The sequence below is a fragment of the Piliocolobus tephrosceles genome, chromosome 17, assembly GCF_002776525.5.
Source record: "Piliocolobus tephrosceles isolate RC106 chromosome 17, ASM277652v3, whole genome shotgun sequence".
NCBI lineage: Eukaryota > Metazoa > Chordata > Mammalia > Primates > Cercopithecidae > Piliocolobus > Piliocolobus tephrosceles.
Genome location: NC_045450.1, coordinates 21,130,942 through 21,153,599, shown reverse-complemented (window position 1 = coordinate 21,153,599; position 22,658 = coordinate 21,130,942). Strand labels below are relative to the sequence as shown.

Genomic DNA, 22,658 nt, shown 5'->3' with positions numbered 1-22,658 from the left:
AAAAAAAAAAAAAAAAAAAAAAAAAAAAAAAAAAAAAAAAAAACTGTATAGGCATCCAGGAAGGGAAAGCAATGCAAAACAGTTTGCCAACAAAGGGGAAAAAAATGATCCTAGCTGACATCAACCTTGTCCTCTGCCACACACACACAGATGACCTAAGACAACAGATCCATGATTTCAGAGGTGCTTTTAAAAAGATTTTGTCTTGGCTGGGCATGGTGGCTCACACCCATAATTCCAGCACTTTGGGAGGCTGCGGTGGGCGGATCACTCAAGACTAGGAGTTCAAGACCAGCCTGGCCAACATGGTGAAACCCCGTCTCTACTAAAAAATAATAAATAAATAAATACAAAAAAAAAAAAATTTAGGCTGATATGGCGATGCATGCCTGTAATCCCAGCTACCTGGGAGGCTGAGGCAGGAGAATCACTTGGAACTGAGAGGCGGAGGTTGCAGTGAGCCATCCTAAACACTTCAATTCAGTTGAATTATTGCTCATGTGTGAGAAAAGCAGAACGATATTCTTAAACTTGCACAGTGGTCAGGTTAAAGCACTAACTGAAAAAAAAAATAGTTACTCATAAAAGCCTATCAGCTGATTGAGAGATAAAAACACGCAACTAAAGAAAGGTATAAATTAATGGAGACAGGAAGGAGAGGACCAGAGCCAATAAACAAGGATGTAATTGTAGATACAGTTATAAAGCTTAAGTAAAGCATCCAAGGTAACATCCTCCTGCTTCCTCTTCATCTTCTGCCATGGTTGTAAGTTTCCTGAGGCCTCCCAGAAGCAGAAGTCGCTATGCTTCTCATACAATCTGGAGAACTATGAGTCAATTAAATCTCTTTTCTTTATAAATTACCCAGTCTCAGGTACTTCCTCATTGGTAGTGCGAGAACAGACTAATACAGACGGCATGTCTCTATTAGCTTGAAAATTATTTTTAAAATCATGCTAAGAAAATATCTCTAACATGTAACCAGTGTTGTATGAGGATTAAATGTTAGATTTTTATCTAATCCTTTTATCAGTATCACAAAGATGCTTGAGCCCTTCACAGATTGCGGTTATATCCTCTTTCTCATTCTTAATTTTGTCTATTTTTGTTATCTCTTATTCTTAATTAGATACCATAAATGTTTGTCTATTTTATTGCTGTTATTTCAAAGAATAAGTCTTGGGTTTGTTTTTTTAAGAATCAATGTTTCCGTTTCCCTCTATTCATTAATTTCTGTTTTCGTCTTTCCAAAATACTTCCTTGTTTCTTTGTCTTTAACATTCCACTCACTTTTGTGGTTGAATTCTTAGCCAATTCATTTTCTTCATTTAATAAAGAAGCTAAGTTGCTGCTGAGTGCAGCTTTGGCTACATCTGGCTTGTTTCAGTAAGTATTGTACACATCAGTATTTTCTTTATGTTATACAACTACTGCGGTTTTGAAATTTATCTTTTACCTGAGTAACTGACAGCTGCAATTTTAACTCCCAAGGCTATCCTTTTTTGTGATTTGTAAGACTTCTCAATATAAACAGGTTATTTAGTAATATGGAGGAACATAGAGGTGGAGAGAGAGCCTAAAGAATTGAAAATCTGTTGCTTCCGTGAAGCAAGAATCAGAAGACAGGGTAGTCAGACAGTAGGCTGCTATTTTGTGATAAGCCTTATAATGTTATTTACCTGTTTAAACTATGTAGACATGTTATTGTTGTTTTGATAAGCATTAAAATCACAAAAACAAAGTGGAGTAAAATACTTGGCATCCATAACATGTACAGAATTGGGGAAGAGGGAGGTTTGGAGTCGTTGTTCTCTAAGTAACTCTTTGTTAAATCTTAGTGTGGTCAGATAAACGAGTACTAGTAAAAATACAAAAACGAAGAAAACAAACAAACAAAAAGTATAGACATAGCCTATATCACTTCCACCTCAGAGGGAAAAAGAGGGGAATAAAGAAGGCTCCACCAATCCAGTATTGAAGAGTCAGGAGAAGAAGAAAAAAGAAATAAAAAAATGAGCAAAATGAATATTTGAAAAGTTCAAATACGTTGATAATCAGAATACATAAAAAATTCAGACTTTCTTACTGAAAGATGAAGATGATCACACTGGATGAAAATGTAAAACCCAGCCAAATTCAACTCACTAGAAACATCTGAAGTAATAAAACACTAAAAGATAAAGTCAATCCAGTATAAGCATCATTAATCATTAAACATCCTCTTTTAAAAATGGAAAGAAATATCTCCAACAGGGAAAAAATTAAGCAAAAATTTCAGAAAATGAATGCAAATGGGCAATAAATATTTTTAAATAACTACCCCTAAATTCAAATTAAAAGAAGATAGTTTTCATGCATTAGATTGACAAAGAGCAAATAAATAGGTTGCTAATAGTCAATGTTGACAAGGATGTGGAAGAAAGCCCTTTCATACTTTCATGCTAGGGAAGTATAAATGCTTCAGCTGTATTGCCATAGGGGTGGGTAAAACTTGATAATTTGTATCAAACAATGGATACTTTTTAAAGGATGCTTACCCTCAAACCCAAAAATTCCTCTGAAATAAATTTATTCTGAGGAAAATCATTGGGTATGATACTTGCTGCTGCCCTTTCATTGTTAAGGAGCAAAAAGTGGGGACAATCTAAATGTCTATCAGCAGGCGATCTGGTTAGTGGTTGTATAAATAATAGTATATCTATCCAACTAGATGCTATTTAAAATAATTCTGAGCATTTACAATGATTCCGTAGATATACTTATTGGCATGGAGAGATATCTGCATCACATTGTTAAATAAAATTGCAAGTTATAAAATGGAATATAAAGCATATGATATCCACTATATATACTGATATAAATAGCAGTATAAAATGGTGTATTAAGTATACACATGATTTGTCTAAAATGGTAAAAAGCAAACTCCTAACAATGATTACAACTGTGGGTACACTTTGGGTAATTTTTTTTTTTTTTTACTTTGGGTAATTTTTAAATTCTTTAATCAGTTTCTTAATTTTTCCACAATGCACAATTTCCATTTTTATTTTTCAAAGAATATATTCACACAGCACAAAAAATGCAAAAGATATACAGAAAAGTCTGTCTCCTATCCCTGCTTTTTCATGCACCCAATTTCACACCCAGAAAACTGTTATTAGTTTCCTGTGTATGCTTTCAATATTTATTTATGCATAAATGAGTTAAATATACATTATCTATTCCCCCCTTTATACAAAAGATAAAATGTTTTTTACTTTGCTTTTTTTTTTTTAGCTGAACAATATATCTTGAGAACTTCCCATAGGAGTATATATTTTCTTTCATCTGCTATGCTGGATTCTGCCATGTGAAAGTCTCTTTAATTTTTTGTTTGCTTATTTAAATAATTATTTGTAAATTAATTATTCTTATAATCAGAAAAGATAAAAGTATATGTTGGAGACAACGATGATAGTAGCAGATCCCACACATCTCAATATGTAGTGTGATTGTCATTATTTTGGAAATAGGCAAATATAAATAACTAAAAGTGACCCTACAAGAGTCCACACAGACCAATAACCATGGAAAAATGGTGGGAAATAACAAATATCTTTCTATCATGGGCTGGCCCAGAGGAAGAACTCTTGGAGTAGTACACTCCCCAAACAGGTCCCGTGTGCCTCCCCTCTGCCCCACCATGGTTTATGAAGGGACACCATCCTTTGCCCCTCCTCTCCATTATGTTAATCTATTTCCTGGTCACACCCTACCTTTGACCTTCTTCTCCAGCTATATGTGCTCCTAGGTCATTGCTGCTGCTTCCATGAATTTAATTATCATCCATGGATTAGCAAGACACACATTCCTGCCTCCAGTCCAGGTGGCTTCAGCACAATCACCAAAGTGTGTGCACTGACAACCACACAGGTAGTGTCTGAGTCACCTAAGAAAAGAAACCCACTCAACCTCGCCCAAGTGAAAAATGGTGGTTATGGAAGAATGCAGGGGTGCCTTGTGGATATAAAGTGCAAGCAGTACAGCCAGGCTTTAATGGCTACAATGGCTACTCTCTCTGTCATATACATAGTCTCTGTGTCCAATTCCAGATCAACACCATTGGTGGCCCATCTTTAGCAGAGGCTGGGGAATGAGGTCTTGTAGCACACGAGCCTCTGGGAAGCATGGGTTCTCTACACAGTACTGAGAAGAAGGAACTGAGGGCATCAACAGTCCAGGGTAGATGCTCTCCCCCAGCTCTGGGGGTGTTCTGGCTGGGGAGGGTGCATCAGGAAGGTTTTCATCCTTGCTGAGTTGGCTCAGGATGTAGGGTGGGTGGGGTGAGCAACAGGGATGCTTCTCGCTCAGTCCTCAGGCTATCTAGTGGGCAGGAGGTCATCGGTGCTGTCAGTAGATTGTGAACTGTCTTGTTTGGGGAAAACTCCGGGATACCCCTTCCACTGTGGCTCATGGCCCATCTTTCCTCATCTTATATCCCCTTCAACTTTCCCCAGGACCTTCAGGTGGATCTTTTTATCCACCAGCATTCACTCCTATTATGAGATGCATTTCCCATAGCTGCCTTCCAGTATCCTGATCTCATGCCTTTCAGTAGAAGCGTGGCTGGACATCTATGCTGGTCACCCTGGCCTCAGACCACAGTGGAATCTTCCCAGCCTTTACTTCAGACCCCAACATCATTCAGGAATGTGGGTGTGGGATGGAGAAGACTTGAATACTGTCCACATCCACATTCTAACTCATAATAAGGATGAAAGTTTAGGGAAGCTTGTGAATTCCCAAAATGTGAGAGCTGGATCTCTTTGATCATTAGGAACCACACTCTGTTGAGGGGTGTAGGATGCTCACCAGTTGCTGAATTCTATAATCAGGGATGTTTCTTGAATAAAGATTTATTTTTTAATTTTATCTTCAGATCAGGGACAGTGGCTCATGCCTGTGATCCCAGCACTTTGAGAGGCTGAAGTGGGAGGACTGCTTGATCCCAAGAGTTTGAAACCAGCTTGGGCAACACAGAAAGATTCTATCTCCACTAAAAATTAAAAAAAAAAAAAAAAAAAAAAGATTAGCTAGGCATCGTGGCACATGCCTGTGGTCCCAGCTACCCAGGAAGCTGAGGTGGGAGGATCACTTGAGCCTGAGAGCCTGAAGCTACAGTGAGCTGAGATCGTGCCACTGCACTCCAGTGTGGGCAACAGAATGAGATTCTGTCTGAAAAATAAAAATAAAATTAAAAATGTTATCTTTTAAAATTATCATACAGTAAAATCATCTTTTTATTGGCATTCACTTTATGAATTTTAACACATGTATAGATACATGTGACCACCACCACAATCAGGTACAGAGTTCCCTTTGGGTGTCCCTACAGAACACCCAGAAAACTCGCTTGTCTGCCTCTTGTGGTCACCCCTCCCTGCTGCCCTAAACCCTTGGAACTACTGATTTGTTCTCTGTCATTTTCATTGTATCTGAGAGTGTTATAGAAAGGAAACATACAGTGCATAACCTTTCTTCACTTGGCATAATGCCTTTGAGATTCATCCAAGTTACAGTTTTTAAGAAATAATAAACAAAGGCTTCTCATCAGTGATTTAAACTGAGATTGTAAAAAAAAAAAAAAAAAAAATTGGGTTAGCCCTCAGGTAACGTATTAGAGAGCAGATATCAGAACTTATCAAACCTACAGTCCAGATACAAATTATGTAAAACTGATCCAGGAAAGGAGACCTAAAAATACTGTGGAGTTGAATCTTTTCCTCCAGTTCTTCACGTCTGCACTTGCTTTCCCATGATGCCCCATCCATTTGCAATTGAAATTGGAATCACAGCTTTTTAAACCACCCAGACTTTGTAATGTCAGCCAGACCCTCCCAGGCTATTGATAGACCATGACAACCAAACATGATAAAATAATATAGTGCCATCAAAGCAGGGAGAATCTTAGTGGGCATTTCCCAACATGTGGGATATGTACCACTAGTGGCTAAAAACAAATTTAGGTGGCACATGATATGGCTTTAAACGTCGTCTAATCACATCATTAGAAGATAATTATCTTTCCTTTTCCATTCTATTCAAGTCTTCTTATTCCATCATGGAGAAAGTCTTCATTGGGTGCTAGAACGTCGTTAACACCTTTCTTGATCTCTCTCTGGAACAGAGAAATAGGTTGCCTCATGTAGAACAAAGCATAGGCAACTGTATCGGGCTGGAATTGCACTGCATTGTTTGGTTTTCACTGCATTCGTTTTATGACTACATTCTACTTCTGGCAAGAGATAAGGAGCCTCATTTAGGATGGTGATATAAAGTTTCAATTTTAAGTAAATGTATTTGAGTAAAAGTTATGAGTGGACCTCAATATGATGTAAAGTAAATGGAACTATTTGTAGATATGTCCAGAAAACAAATCATGAAGATGGCACACAAATGACTGAAGGATGGGAGGCAATGTGTTAGATGTTGTAAAGGACATTGATGACCCCATGATTGGGGAGATTTGTAGACAGATTGCCCCAGAAGCAAAGCAAAGTTTGGATGGTCTCCTAGCTCTTCCACCAAGGGTTCATGCATCCAGGCTCTCAATACTGAACTGAGAACCAGTCACAACAAACCTCCATTTGCATCAAAACTTTGCTTGACTTTAAAGGAAATTGTATCATCTCTGAGGCCACCTTGGCAGGTATTCATTCTCCATCCCTCTCTGTCCCACCATCCCAATGTTCCTCTGTCATTCTGCAGGTGCAAAGTACTGATCAAGGGTGAATAGAAATTCTTCCGAGCTGATCTTTATGGTGCACTCCTACTCATCTCTTAGCCTCCTCCTGTTAGCAAGACCACATGCTCCAGGTTAGACTTCATCTACACCAATAGAATGAGAGAGGTACTCACCTTCTGTGCAAGCAAGCTGATCTCTAAAACAAGAACCTGTGAGCACCTCTACCCAATTCAGGTGGCTGATGCCAAGAGAAGTGTATAGGCTCTTTGTTTGGTGTTCCAAATGTGTCATTGGGAGCTGGAGGCAGTGACCAAGTTGCAGAGAGCTTCTATCCCACAGAGAAGCATCACAAACTCAACATCCTACAGGGAGTCTGTGGGCATGTACATGAATGACAATAAAGAGAGGTGGAGATTGCTGGCTGGCTGGCTGGCTGGGGCCCAGTTCTATAACCAAACGGATTTCCCCAAGTATGGGTCATCTTGGCTTGAGATTCTTCTCTGTATTGGCCCAGTTATTAAGACCTCAGCTCCCCTCATACTGACCAAGGTCCGTGTGATGACAGTGAGTGCCTCTTGTCTTCCAAGCACAGCCATCAGCTTAGTGATTATTACACCTCCTTCAAACATAATCAGGGAAGCAGGACCCAAGATAGGAATAATAAAATCAAACACTTTCTTGTCACATTGAATCACTACAACAACCTAAAAGGCAGGAACACTTCATCATATCCTCATCTTATATAGGAGAAGCCAAAACTTGGAAAGATGAAGCAACTTGCCCCACAGCCATGGCAGAAGCAGGATTAGAAGCTAATAGTACCTATTTCTAAGATCCACCTTCCTAGAATCATAAGAGGGCAGATTGTAGGTCACATCCAGCCCACAGACATGTCCTGTTCGACCCACAAGTGTTCTATAACAGTTATGAATCAGTCAGATGTGATTATAAATTGAGAGTTCACTTTATTTAAAATGCTATACTCAAGCTTTTCTTTAAAAAAAAAAAAAGCCATAACTAGGAGATCTGGCCATGCAGAGATATCAAAAATATCATTTAGGACTGACTACTGATTGTCCTCTCTAAATGGGACAATCAATACCCTATCTAAATGGGACCAAATACCCTATTTAAACAAGATTTATATAAATGAGACAAGTCCCCACCTATTCTTCATAACCCACAGCCAACTTCATTCATTCATTTATGTGCCCACAGAATCCCTAAGGATGTTGAGTTTGTGATGCCATCACTACTTCCACCTGCTTCTCCATGGGACAGGAGCTCTCTGCAGCTTGGCCACTGTCCCCAGCTGACGACGACATATTCAGAACAGCTCAGAGCCTCCCCATCCTTCTACATACCTCCCTTGGCACCAGCCACCTGGACAAAAGGAGGTGCTCAGAGGTTCATGTTTTAGAGACCACCTTGCTTGCACAATTGCCATTTGAATGATGACCAAATTTGAGAACCCGTAAGTGGCTCTGACATGAGTACTTCCCAGAGTCACTTCTGGTTATTTCTCTTCTTCATCCTAGGCAGGAAAGAACAATTGAATTAAGTCAAGTTCTTTCCCTCTCCATGAAATCAGTGATAGACAAACATTTGGCCAAGTTACCCAAGAATTTCTTGTTAATGGAGAAGTTTGTGCTAGAGAAAATACAGAAAAGGGGGCCTAAAGTAGGGACTGCACCACCACAGAGCTTTGCAATGACTTAACTCATTTTTCACGGAATTAATAATTCAGATCCCACAGTGTTTCAGCTAGAAGTGGCCATAAACTTCAGAGAGTTTAACCAACCACTTCTGAAAATGGGGATTGATCCTAGGAAATGCTACCTCCACTTTAAGCCATCTCGCCTGAGCAAAATGAAAGCTGTTAGATGATTTCATGTCTTCATTAAAACCATCAAAGCAGAAACTCACTGCAAAGAGGCTACCAAGGCAGAGAACATTTCCCCATGCTTCAGCAGCTTTGGGAAAGTCGGAGAGATTCAGATTCTCACTATCTTGCAGGAAGGTGTTATCATGTTCAATTCTGCTTAAGGGAAGTCACACGCACAAGCCCCCTAATCTGGCAGTGTCACCACAGCAGCCACCTCCCCATGCATGTTGATGAGGCTGGAACAAGAATGAGAAACAGGGTGGCTCCCATTGAGTGACACGTGCCTTTTCTGGGTTGGAGAAGGGCTAATTTAACCTTTAACAGATCTCAAGAGGTTACCTAAGAACTCTGTATTTATAAAAAGGGCCTCAAAGACCTCTAGAAATGAGGAGTCTACTATCTCCTACCTATGGGAGATGGCAGATTCCTCACTGGGAGTGGAGACTCCAAGCTACAGTAGAACATAATGTTCTTTTCTTTGGTTAGTTTAGGGACATCTATAGATAGACAGGACCAGTCAAGGGAGGGGCTGTATTGGGAAGTATATTTGGTTCAGCCTCCAGCCTGTCACTTGTAAGGAAGAGCCTGAAAGATAGCAAGTCCTTAATAGGAGCTTGGGCTGGGCACAGTGGCTCGCGCCTGTAATCCTAGCACTTAGGGAAGCCAAGGCAGGAGGATTGTTTGAGCCCAGGAATTAGAGACCAGACTGGGCAACATGGTGATACCCTGTCCCTAAAAAATACAAAAACTAGCCGGGCATGGTGCCTCATACCTGTAGTTTCATACTAGGGAGGCTGAAGTGGAAGGATCGCTTGAGCCTGGAGGGTCAAGGCTGCCGTGAGTCATGATTGTGCCACTGCACTCCAGCATGGACAACAGAGCAAGACTTTGTCTCAAAAAAAAAAAAAAAAGAAATGCTATCATCATCATCCTCAGCAGCAACACTGCTACCATCATCATCACAAATGCTGTCTTTCTTGAGTCCTCGCTCCCACACTTTGCCCCATGCAATCATCAGCAAATCCTGCCACTGTCCCTTCAAAGTATATCAAGCATCTGTCCTCTCTCCCGTCTCTCTTCACACTACTGCTCGGCAACCACTTTTGCAACAGCCCCCTAACCAGTTTTCCTCCTTCCATCCTTACTCCCTTACATAGCAGCCAAAGAAATCCTTGTAGAGTATAAGTCAGATCATATAACGCCTTCACTCAACACTACCCAATAGTCCCGCATTTGCTCAGAGTAAAAGGCAAAATTCTTGCAAAGACCTACAAGGTCCTGCACCATCTGGCCCCTGTTACCTCTCCAAGTTTATTTCGCATCCCTTGTGCACTTCTTGTGCACTTCACCCTGGACGCACTGGCCCCTAGGTTTTCCTCAATCATGCCAGCCACCCTCTGTCCTCAGGGCCTTTGCATGTGTGCTGCCTCTGCTAGAACATACTTCTCTCAGATCACAGCATGTTTTCCCTCCTCACCTCCTTCAGATTGTCGCTCAAATATTGCCTTCTTTGCTAGGTCTTCCCTACCCACCCTGTTTAAAATTGCAACACCCTCCCCAGACCAAGTACTCTCTCTCCTCCTCCCCGTATTTTCTCCATGGCACTTACCACCATCTGACATAGATATGTTTGACTGATTTATTTATTAACTATCTCCTTCTTACCCCGTGGAAAGTAAGCAGCATGAAGGCAGAAATTGTTGTATGTTTTTTTCATTCCTCTCTCTCCAGTGACTATGTGGCTGGCACACAGTAGGTGCTCAATAAATACCTATTGATGACTGAGTCACCAGCATCCACATTCCACATTCTTTCAGAACCAGGTGTGGCAAGCTTAACAAAGGGGTGGACCACTTTGTAGCTCCAGAACAGACTCATCAATTCCTAATCATCCCTCATAGCTGAGAGTATTCACTCAACGCATATTAATTGAGCACCCACTGTGTGCCAGGCACCGTTCTGAGCTTCAGGGATATGGCCATGAATAAGACAGACAAGGTTCCTGGTCTCTAGGGGGAGTTTTCAGGCTAGTGGGGAAACAGTAAGTAAAAGAGAAAATGAACACAATTTCAGATGGCAGTGAGAAGTAAGAAGTAAATAAAGCAAGGTGGTGAGGAAAGATAGAGAGTGGAGAGGAGGTGAGCCAGCCTAGACTAGGTGGCTGAGAATGGTCTCTTTGAGGAGGTAACATTGGAGCTGGGACCTGCATGATGAGAAGTAGCCAGACCTGAGATGCTCTGGGGGAAGAATGATCCCTGTAGAGGAATAGCAGATGCAAACACCCCAAAACATAGGCACCAGCTCTCTTGAAAGCCTCTTTTGTTTGCCCTGGGTGGGGGCCCCTCCTCTATGACCCCACAAATGCTGGGAGCTTTCTCTCTCTCTCAGTAAGTCTGACTACTGAATTTCTCTGCATCTTTATCTCTTTAAAGGAGAGATAAATTCTCTTTCCCATCTTCATTTCTCCAGGGCTTATCACAGTACCTGGCACAGAGCAGGTGGCCAATAAATTCATGTGGAACTCCTCCAGGAAGCTTTCCCAAATTCCCCTAAATGAATTTTCCCTCCTTTCCACGCTACTTACCATAGCTCTCCTTGTATCTCTAGTATGGTACCTATTCTCATCTGACTTGTGTGCAAACTTTCCATGGACATCTAGTAGCCTCACCAAACAGTGAAGAGCCCAGAGGCTCTGTGTTATATTCATCTCTGTGTCCTCAGCATGCTGCTCAATAAAGGTATGATGAAGAAATCAATGGCCAACAATGACAACTAACAGGTTTTTAATACCTCCCGTGTGCCACAGATGTTTCGAGCACTTTCACGTGTAATTGTTCATTGAATCCTCACAGCAACCCTATGTGGCAGTCAATATGATTAGTCCCAGTGTGCAGATGGAGGAACTGAGACCGAGAAGCTGGTTGGCACACACGCACCTTGTATGTGGTGGAGCTGAGATTCCAACACATTCCTTCTCATCTCAGAGTTCGAATTTTTCATAGCTGTGCTGAAACTGCCTTCCATAGTAGTTTCTGCAACTTTATCTCCATTTTGAGTTCATGCTTGGAATCTGGGCTTCTCTCTCTCTCTCTCTCTCTCTCTCTCTCTCTCTCCAATAAGATCTGTCTTTGTATTGCTTCCGAAAAAGCCCTTGTGCCACCATGAGGCCTTGCTTCAATGCCTACTCATCTCTCCATCAGCCTCAGGGTTGATCCGGGGTTCTTTCACCCAGCAGCAAGCACTGAGGCTAGGGGGCACCCTGAGCTGGCAGAGAGCCATCTCTCCTTAATTGACCATCTGCCCTACTAAAGGCAAGTTTGGGAAGCCCTGTCTTCATAGACACCCTCTACATTGCCTCTGTTAACAATATAAGGGAAATTCCAGGGACCATTTTCTGCAGTGGGTCTTCTTTTACACAGTTAAAAGCACTCAAAGAAGTTGCATTGTCTTCCGCTCTTGATCCAGTGAAATTAAACTGCCTGAGAAAGCAAAATTGACATCCTACCCTGCCCTGTGTGTAAGCTTCATGTCATGGTTTTTTTTGTTTTTTGTTTTTTGGTTTTTTGTGAGAAGGAGTCTCGCTCTGTCACCCAGGCTGGAGTGCAGTGGTGCTATCTCTGTTCACTGCAAGCTCTGCCTCCCAGGTTCACACCATTTTCCTGCCTCAGCCTCCCAAGTAGCTGGGACTACAGGCACCTGCCACCACGCCTGGCTAATTTTTTGTATTTTTAGTAGAGACGGGGTTTCACTGTATTAGCCAGGATGGTCTCAATCTCCTGACCTCGTGATTCACCTGCCTCGGCCTCCCAAACTGCTGGGATTACAGGCATGAGCCACCACACCTGGACCATGTCATGTTTTTATGCCTCACGTCATGTTTTCCAGAATGGAAGAAAAGGTATTTTGCATCCTGAGATTTTACAGACGGACATCCTGTCTCACATGAGCCTCGAAATTAAAATAAAGAAGAGCCTTGTGCCACTGTCTCATAAATTGCTGATTCCCTAGTGAAAACAACTTTACCTCCGACTTTTGTGACACTGACGCCTACAGATATATAACAATCTATGTAGATATGATAACCATGGAGAATACTGCTGACTTTTCACCAGTAAGAATAATGAAGAAATCCATTGTAACCCTGTGAGTTTACATTGTTTTTTAAATGCCCACCACACCCTTGATTCAGGGAACCTGGTTCTTGGGAAGGCTACACTCCCTTGTAAATATTGCAGGTCAAACTCTCCTCTTAGTGCTCAGTTTTGTTCTGAGTTTTCTTTTGGCTCATCTCTCCCAGTCACTAACACGTTAAAGAAATCTGAAAAGCTAGAAACAATCTCACTCTGTCACCCGGGCTGGAGTGCAGTGGTGCAATTATAGTTCATTGCAGCCTCAAACTCCTGGGCTCAAGTGATCCTCCCATATCAGCCTCTCAAGTAGCTGGGACTACAGGTGCATGCCACCATGCCTGGCTAATTTTTTTGTTTTTGTTTTTTTTTAGAGACAAGGTCTCCCTATATTGCCCAGGCTGGTCTCCAACTCCTGCGCTGAAGCGATTACCCAGCCTTGGCCTCCAAAAGTGCTGGCATTACCACCACACCCAGCTCATCATTGGATTTACTTAAGCTGAGTTTTCAGCAAATTCCAGCAATATTTCCCATAAGGTCAGTTGTGTACCTCACCTTGGTAATTTTAGGTACTACGCCGACCTACTAAATACCACCACATCACACAATGAAATGTATTATTTTTCCCTCTTCACCTTCATTCCTTCTGATTACATCAAGGAGAAACGTTCTCACACTGGTACTGATATTTCTTTAACTGCTCTTAGCAGTGTCCCCTAGTATCCTCTTTTAAACAAAGGTGGAAAACACTGTAGGCTTGGAACATTCCAGCCACACTAGAGAACAAAAATTCAAACACACTGTTTTGTTTTCAATCTAACTTATTTTTATGATCACTTTCTAATTATGGCAAGTGTTGCTGGTTTTCTATTTAGGGTGGTTTAAAATAAAGTTGCTTTTGAACAATATTTATTTTAACTATACTTGCACAGTATGCATTAGATTTGCAAATCCACAGCATATCTTTAGAAAGATACACAAAAACAGGTACCTATGGTTGCTTCTGGGAAGAGGAACTTCTTGGTTGAAAGACGAGGTGAAAAGAAAGGGATTCATTTTCTCTGAATAACCTTTGTCACTTTTGAATTGCACAATACAATTTTTTTTTTTTTTCTGAGACAGAGTCTTGCTCTGCTGCCCAGGCTGGGATATAGTGGCACTATCTTGGCTCACTGCAACCTCTGCCTCCCAGGTTCAAGCAGTTCTCCTTCCTCAGCCTCCCAAGTAGCTGGGACTACAGGTGTACACCACCACGCCCAGCTAATTTTTGTATTTTTAGTAGAGATGGGGTTTCACCATGTTGGCCAGGCTGGTCTCGAGCTCCTGACCTCAGGTGATCCACCCACCTCGGCCTCCCAAAGTGCTGGGATTACAGGCGTGAGCCACCACACCCAGGCGAATATCTTGTCTATTCTAAAATATATAAACTGAAGGGGAAACGTGTTCTTTGTGATAAATTATAATTTTTAAATGGGTTAACTTAAGCAAAAAAATTAAGAAGGTCAGACGAGATGGCTGATACCTGTAATCCCAGCACTCTGGGAGGTCGAGGCAGGAGGACTGCTTGAGCCCAGGAGTTTGAGACCAGCCGGGGCAACAAAACAAGACCCTGTCTCTAACAAAGGATTTTAAAAACTAACCAGGTGTGTTGGTGCACGCCTGTAGTCCTAGCTCCTTGGGAGGCTGAGGTGGGAGGATCACTTGAGCCTGGGAGGTTGAGGCCGCAGTGAGCCTTGATTGTGCCACTGCTTAAGTCTCAAAAAAAAATTAAGAAAATAATAGTAGAGGTTGTGCTGGGCTTTGCAAATGTCATGAAGGTGGCACAAGAATGTCTGAAATCTGAAAAAATTCTCCCTCCCAAATAACTCTGCCACCATTTGGAAGGCAGCGTGAGAGGTCCTTGAGCCTCCACCCAGAAAGAGCAGACGCTTCTGGCTTTCTCACATGGGGAGTGTTCATGGTGGCTGGTGGCCATGGGCACTGAGGTGGAGCCATTGTCAGCTCCTCTGATTTGAAAGCTTAGGAAGACACCCAGTGGACCCATGCCCAGGAAATCCATGTGATGCTCGGGCTCCAGATCACCCAAGCCCAAACCTCTGTCTCATGTGCCCTGGAAAAACATACTTAATAATAACTCCCCTGTGCCCTGTCTTCACCCTGTCCCCTTATCTCACTGAGAAAGCCGCTGGGAGCATAGCATTGAACCAACAGCCCAGCAGTGTAGCTTGACAGGCAGTAATTACCTCAGAAGCACAAGGTCATTTCCCCTCCCGGGTGACTTTTACCCACCTTGTCAAGCTGTTTGTGAACCTCACAGTGCTTCAGCCCAGCCATGCAGCCCACTAGGAGAACAAAGTGGCAGCTGAGGCGGCCTACAGCAGCCTCGCACCGAGCCTGGCCCCGAGCCTGGCCAATGGAAAGCATTTGACAAATGAATGGACTAACCCGCACTGGAGTTAGCTCCAGTGGAGACAGTGGGTCCCACAGGTTTAGGTTGTCTGCGTGACTTATGAGTTCCCTTAAGGCTGACTCACTACTCCCCAAAGCCCCACCCGCCCCATCACCTGCCCTGAGCCCTCACAGGTAGAGACGACCTCTCCTCAAGTCCTCCAGGGGATCTGATCAATAGGGAACTGTGTGCTCCCACTCCCTCCCCACCCACCCTGTCACTCAGTCATTCAGGAATGATTCATAGAGGTCTAACCAAAGAGAGGGAAGTTATTCTACAGTCCTGCACACCAGATACACAAAACATTACCAAAGCATTACCGAAGCATAAATGCAAGTAATAGCACCTGTTGGGCATTGACTCTGCTTCAAATCCATTAGGGCCCTTTGGATGTGTCCCAGATATGTGTAAGGTGCAGCAAGTGCCTCTGTACAGCAGGCCATGAAGGACATGCCCACTATCACATCTTATCTCCTGTGAGTACTAGCCCCACACCTTCCCTAATTTCAGGATAGTTGCTTTCAGGGAGATGGCATGGGTAACATTCAAAAATATAAAATGAATTCAGCTCCTGGACCAATCAGAAGAGAGCCCTGTTGGCTACAGAGATGAAGCAGGGTCTAGTCACTGGCTCTTTGGAAGATCCAGAAAGTCCAGGTTAAGCTGGGGAAGCCGGGTCTCCCAGGCAGAGGGCATTTCGGGAATCAGTATGGAAACATCCTATATCTTCAATCTAAGACACTATCAATCATAAGACACATGCTAATTTCAGAGATGTTAAAGATGCTTCTCAGAATCTGTCAGTGGTATCTTCGCATGTTCACATCCAAAACAGCCTTAACAATGTATGTAGCTGGAAAGTACTGGGCCTGTGAGCATCTTCTCCACCTAACATTCTCCTGTACCAAGTGATAGGGTTTGGCTGTGTCCCCACCCAAATCTCATCTTGAATTGTAGCTCCCATAATTCCCACATGTTGTGGGAGGGACCAGGTGGGAGATAATTGAATCGTGGTGGTTTCCCCCGTACTGTTCTCATGATGGTGAATAAGTCTCACGAAATCTGATGATTTTTTATGGGGTTTCCCCTTTTGCTTGGCTCTCATTTCTCTCTTGCCTGCTGCCATGTAAGACATGACTTCCACCTTCTGCCACATGATTGTGAGGCCTCCTCAACCACATGGAACTGTGAGTCCATTAAACCTCTTTTTCTTTATAAAGTACACAGTCTTGGGTATGTCTTTGTTAGCAGTGTGAAAATGGACTAATAGACCAAGGCTTTGGGGTAAGCCTGTTCTTCATTGCAACCTCTTGCCAGTCCTTCTCAGCTCCAAGGGGAAGGGAAGCCAGCTCTTCAAAACACTTCTTTGAGCAATGACAGTTCTCCTTGTCCGTTCTGAATGTTCCTCCGTGCCTGACAAGAACTGTACATTTGCTGGCACTAACTATTATATCTCCAGCATGCTACAAGGCTGACAGAGTGTTGCAAGACAAATGGGGGGGTTATGGACTCAATGGTTTCATTTAATCATAGTGTATGATGTTCGCCTGGACCAAGACAGGGAATTTCTGTATAAAGGCCTAAGTCTGCATAGATGCTGCAATTGTGCATGCAGGTGCACGTGTGTGGGTGTGCACACACATTCATCTGTGTGCACACCCAGTGAGCACAGATCAGTCTGTTTCATGTGTTGATCAATTTGTTAAAAGATGATAAAATTGTCTGCATTAACTACTTCATGCAGGAGGCCCCTTACTTTCTGCCTTTGATTTTATTTTTTTCTAAAGTTTTGCATTTCCAGAGAATTGGGCTTTGCAATTAGAATATGATTTCTTGATTAAAATGAACTGGAGATCTTATTCTGTGATTTTTTTATTCTCTTTCTTACTTAGACTGTTGCCTCTGGGGCAAATATTCTGTCTTCTTTGCTTTGCGCCATCCCAAGAACATCATCGATGCTGAACAAATAAATAACCAGAGCTGTGAAGTCTGAAATTTATAGAATAGGCTCATCTATCAAAATTTAGACACCAGAACACAGAGTCAATTATCACATATTAATTTGCTCTTGTTGGCATTTCAATGCTTTTAGAAAAGATACACTTCCTCCATACACACTCCCCTGCCATACCAAAACACTAGCAAAATTGAGCACACTTCAGACATAACTCAGCTTTCCCTATGACCCTAAAAACTACTACACACAGCAAAGCTTATGTCTCTTTATAAAAGATGACCCCGAAGAGTCTATTTCACATCCAAACTTTCTTAGAATGGAGGGCATCTTAAAGATAACCTTAGATTTGGATAAGCATTTTCAGGTAGTCTTACTTGATTTTTATAAGGTTGCAAAGTATTTCAAGCATCATTCCCATTTCGCAGGTAGCAAACTGACATCTAGATATGGGAACTGACTTCCTGTTAACATGGAAGGAGGGAAGGAAAGAGAAAAGGAATGGAGGAAGGAAGGAAGAGAGGAAGGAAAGGAGGGGGAGAGGGAGGGAACAAAGAAGGAAGGGAGGGAGGGAGGGAAAGAAGGGAAGAGGGAGGGAGGGAAGGAAGGAAGTGGGGAGGGAGGGAAGGAAGGAAGTGGGGAGGGAGGGAAGGAAGGAGAAAGGGAAGGAAAGGGAAGGAATAAAGAGGAAAGTATGGAACTATCTTTATAGCAATTGATTAATTCTTCAGCCCGATTTAGTAACAGCAGCAGGGTCAGAAACTAATATTTTAAATACTAACAGAATTAATAGTGATAACAGGAGTGTTGTAGTAATTAGTAGCAATAACAGTGTAACATTACTGCCTTATCTTTATATGTCGTAGACTTTTCCAGGGCAATTTCCTGTACAGTTTTGCATTTATCCTTCACAACAAGTTTCTAGGATAGTTACTACAGGTCCCATTCTATGATGAGGAAGCTGAGACTTGGGAGAATCACCTTTCTTCAAATCATACAGCACCTAGGTGACCACCTCTGGTCTTCTGATAGTGGGTCCTGTCCTGGTTCTCTCATCAGCCTGGTGTTGCTTTGCCCACTTGTCCAAGCAGCTAGGAGATGCCACCCTGCAGCTGTTACCTCGGGGAGGAAATGTGGGTGGGGGAGAACCCAGGCCAGATACATAGTTGAGGTCAGCATCAGAGATGGCATTGCAGAAAGACAACAAATTGGAAAGAACTCACTGCAAAAGGCTGGGTTCTTTGGTAGTGGCCTGAACTGGACTGGTTCCCAAGAAGGGGATCAGGCTGAGGACAAGAAGGTACAGACTCTGTCTCCTGGTCTCTCCAAATGATGGTGTCTCTCTGGCTATATCACCTGGCCTTCAGCTTTATCTCCATTTACCCACAGAAAGAAGCCCCTTCTTTGTGTTAAGGGTAAAGCTTTTGATTTTTCCACTATCTGGATTTCAGCCTCCTGACCAGGAAGTTATCACTGGGGCTTTGATGTGGGCAGATCGTACTAAGATCCACACTGCCTGCAACTTTGCAACACCCCCTTTGGAAAGCACAGTCCACTCGAATGGGCGCAAGGGTTCTTTGGCCATGTCTGCCCAGTGAACCCTGGCTTTATCATGGGAAGCTGTGAACTGACAAGGCAGTGGACAAAGAGGGGAACATCCTATCACCCACCATACGTAGCTCATGGAATTCAGGAAGAAAGTGAGAACGTGGGTTTTAAAGGATTCCAGAAATCCCCATGATTTTTGCAGTTAATGCATATGACTTGGCCGTAATAAAGAGAAATGTACATAAATGTTCTTTATATACAGAAAGATGTTCTGGAGGTTATGGAAACAGCATCCAAGTGGAGTAGTATTACCTTGTGCAGAAATGGCAATCCACAAGCTAAACACTTGACTCTAGGGGTGTGGATTTGTAACTGAAAGAAGCACAAACCACACAGCCCTTTCCTGACACTAGAGCCTCCCAGCTTTCCTGGTTAAGCAATGGGAAGAGGGCAATTACCATCAGAACTCTAGGATAATCTTTTAGAAATATAAAGTAGGAAAAGGTGGTAGAGGGGGAGAGGAGAGAGAAGCGAAGCTGTCAGCATGCTTGATGTTAAATAAAACCTACCAAGACTCAGCTGAGAATTTTAACAGAATCCAAATGTGCTATAAAAAAAAAAAAAAAAAAAAAAAAAAAAAGGCATGGCTCCCATCTCTAAGGTTCACAGCTATGCTGGCTTAGAATCACACATGCCAAGGTTAAAAATAAAAAGCAGCCATCCCTGAATGACAAGGGCTCCAGGATGGAAGCCTGAGGTATGCTGTTTAGTGGTGGAAGGAAGAGAGGGGAGGGAGGAGAGTCTGGGTTCAGGGTATAGGTATTTATCGGAGGGCACACTATCTGAAAGCCAGATGCTCAGAATTTTGCTGTTTTGCACTTAAAAGGCACTTCACATTGGCAAAAGGTTTCATAATGATCTTCAGATTTTCCATCGAGGAAATGCTGGCCTGCATTCGAATGTCATGGCCGACCCACTCCGGGCTCTGCTGTTCAATGTGTTTGCCTCCCCCATCCTGGGGTCTGGCTCAGACAGTGTCCACATGCACCTAGACGGGATGCCCATGAGTCATAGTTTGGAAAGCACAGCGGGCTATTGGCATTGGCACGAAGCCAGATCTGCCACTCTGTGCCACCATACCCTATTAACCAGACATAATGGTGCTGGGGCCACCCACAGGCTAGTTAGCCCCTGCTTGGCTGCAATGGGGACAGTCTATGTGTTGGCTTGCTAAGGACGGTGCATGACCCACTCATTGTCCCCACAACCACAACTATTGTGGGTCAGGGCTAACCTGCAAAGGTGCTAAATCAGGCCTGTGGTCCCCCTACTTTTGGTAAATCCAGGGCCTTCTGTTATAAGTCCAGTGGGGTCCTCTTTCTAATGAAGTTGTCCCTTGTCCAATATGCATATGACCTCTACTGCCTAAAGCTGTAGATAAAAATAGCAGATTTAGCCTCAGCTACTGTGTCAGCTACCATGTTACCCCTCCCCAACGTCATTACCATGCAGATGTTTCTAGAAAGTCTTCAAAGGGTCAGGCGAATGGTGAGAATTCTGTGACCTATGTGTTAACAGGGAGCCCAGACATTACACCCCCAAATATGGGCCGATCCTACACTTCAGCACCATACAGGGCTGGGGAGGCAGATGGGCACTGAGGAGTAGACGCTGCCACCTTACAGAAGCTTTGGTCTGTGCCTTGACACCCCCAGTGGGGATAACTCTCCTCCCTGGCATGCATGGGAAGCATACACAGTCTATGCATGACTGGCTGCCCCTAGGACCCTCGCCAGCCTTCACCCACATGCCCACCTTCAAATTCCACATTTTGGCTGCTGGTTTAGAAGTATCACTTAACATGAAGTGTCTTTTTTACACCTTTAAGGCACTTTAGAAAAGCCTTGGAAGGTATACAGGGCAAGAACTGTTCTCCTGCCCATTGGGATGGATTAGAAAATAGAGGCTGATAGAGTTTAAGAAACTTGCTCAAGCGTACGTGACAGACCCAAGACTCAAATCCAGGGCTCTTTCCACTACTCCAAGACCATTTACCCAGGGCCAGATCTACTGGGGATCTCAGCCCCGGTACAGCAGCAAATACCTGGGTTTGAGATTGAGACTCCCTAAGGCATCTTTCTTACTGGAGACCTCTGGGGATGCGCTGTCATTTGACCTGAACTCTGGGGACCTTTCCCAAACAGAGCCTTGCTGCAAGGAGTCTCTGAACTGCCTTCCCTTTCTCAGGGTCCTTCAGGTGCTGGGTACCAGCAAAGACCTACAGAGGGTCAGGATGGGGTCGTGTTCAAGCATCACAGGTCCTCGCCCCTCCCTTCCTTGAGCACCCTAAGGGCTGGTCACAGAGGGAGTTAGCCCTCCAGCTGGCACTTAGGTTTGACTGGAGATAATCCTTTTCCAACGACTCCGGTGACAACAGGGAACGCCCTCTGCAGTTCCAGAAACTGCCCATCTAGATTATCACTGGGAAGTTCTGGGTAAATTCTGCTATAGTCCCCCATGGCCCGACGTGTCAGCCTGAACCCATACAACGAGACGCGTTAAAAGAAAAATAAAACACAAGAGACGGATGGCTCTCCTGATGGAAGCGACCAGAGACCCGGCGCACGGAGCTGAGCTCCTGGTCCTTACCTGTACCAATCCAGCCCGCGGCCGTAATTCCTGTCAAAGAAGTGGGGCTCCGTGCCCAAGGCCCGCACGTCCGGGTGCACGCGGATAAACTCCAGCACGGCCCGGGTGCCCCCCTTCTTCACGCCCACAATGAGGGCTTGGGGCAGCCGCTTGGTCCCCAGCTTGGGTGAGCCGGAGTGGTTGGAACCCGAGAGGCGAGGGGCGGGCACGGCGGCGGCGGCCGCGCTGGGAGCGCTGGGCTCGCTGGGCGTCGGCCCGGAGGGATCACAGGGGCGGGACTTCTGGAGAAGTTTCTGGCCGCCCGCGCTGGGGCCGCGGAGGCAGCGAGGCGCGCCCAGGAGGCGGCTCCGACCCAGGTCGTCGCAGCAGCACAGGAAGCTGTAACACAGGTAAGTGCAGGAGAGCGAGAGCGTGAAAGCGAAGAGCAGCCTGCGCGCCCTCCGCGGCTGAGGTGGCCCCGCGCGGCCCAGGACCCTATAGGCCATGGCTCCATGGGCCCGCGCCGGGGGTCATGGTTTCCGAGGGGGCACCGGCGGCGGAGCTGCTGTGGCCCTGAGGTCGCCTAGAGGGCTCGCGTGGCGCTGCCCCGGTCGCGCGGATCGGGCGTTGGGGGCGCCGTCTTCTCCGGGCGCTGCTGGCCGGGGTGCGCACCGTGCCCCGGGATCCCGGGAGCAGCTGCTCCTCGGGGAACAGGCGGTTGCATTTCCAGCATCTCCCGGTCCTAGACGATGGGGCTCCGGGCAGCCGGGCGGCTCGGGCGCTCCCTGGCTCTTACGTGCGCCGGGTTCGGAGCGCGCCCAGCGCCCGAAGCCCCATTCCTGATCCTCGGAGCGCTGCGCACGAAACGCTCGGTGGCGGCGCGGCTGTGCGGGCTGGCGGGTGGACCGAACGGTGGCGCTGGAGCGGGCTGCGATCTGGCTCTTCGGGAAATGCCGAGCGGAGCGCGCTGCCGGCTCTATTTAAGGAGTCGCCTGACGTCAGCTGCGCGGGTCCCCCGAGCCCGCGCCGCGCCCGGGGACCTGGCCCGCCCCCTGCGCCCCCACTCTCTTACCCCTCCCAGAAACATAGGACGCGGGCGCTCCTCACGCAGGCCACTCCCTACAGAGCCCCAGGCCAGCTTTGGGGCGGTGAAGCGAAGGTGTCAAGGCGTAGTACTCCTCGGGGAGGCTGGACAATCCTACCACGCGGGCCTCTCGACACCGAGGGACACGAACCCAGGTCGAGATCGCGCCGACATCCAGACCAGTCAGACCCAGACGCAGACGCAGGCACCCTGCCCTGATGCACGGTCCCACCACCCTGACCCGCACACGCACGCACAG

General features: G+C 44.9%; 1 protein-coding gene across 1 annotated transcript in view; it reads right to left on the bottom strand.

The window, feature by feature from the left end:
* The window catches only part of HS3ST2 (heparan sulfate-glucosamine 3-sulfotransferase 2), a 101,244-nt gene extending 78,946 nt beyond the window's left edge, over positions 1-22,298 (bottom strand). The window contains exon 1 of the mRNA XM_023189326.2: positions 21,337-22,298. Coding sequence (XP_023045094.1) covers positions 21,337-21,821 — 485 coding nt within the window. The 5' untranslated portion in view covers positions 21,822-22,298. The remainder of the gene's footprint in view (positions 1-21,336) is intronic.
* Between the last annotated feature and the right edge of the window lie 360 nt (positions 22,299-22,658).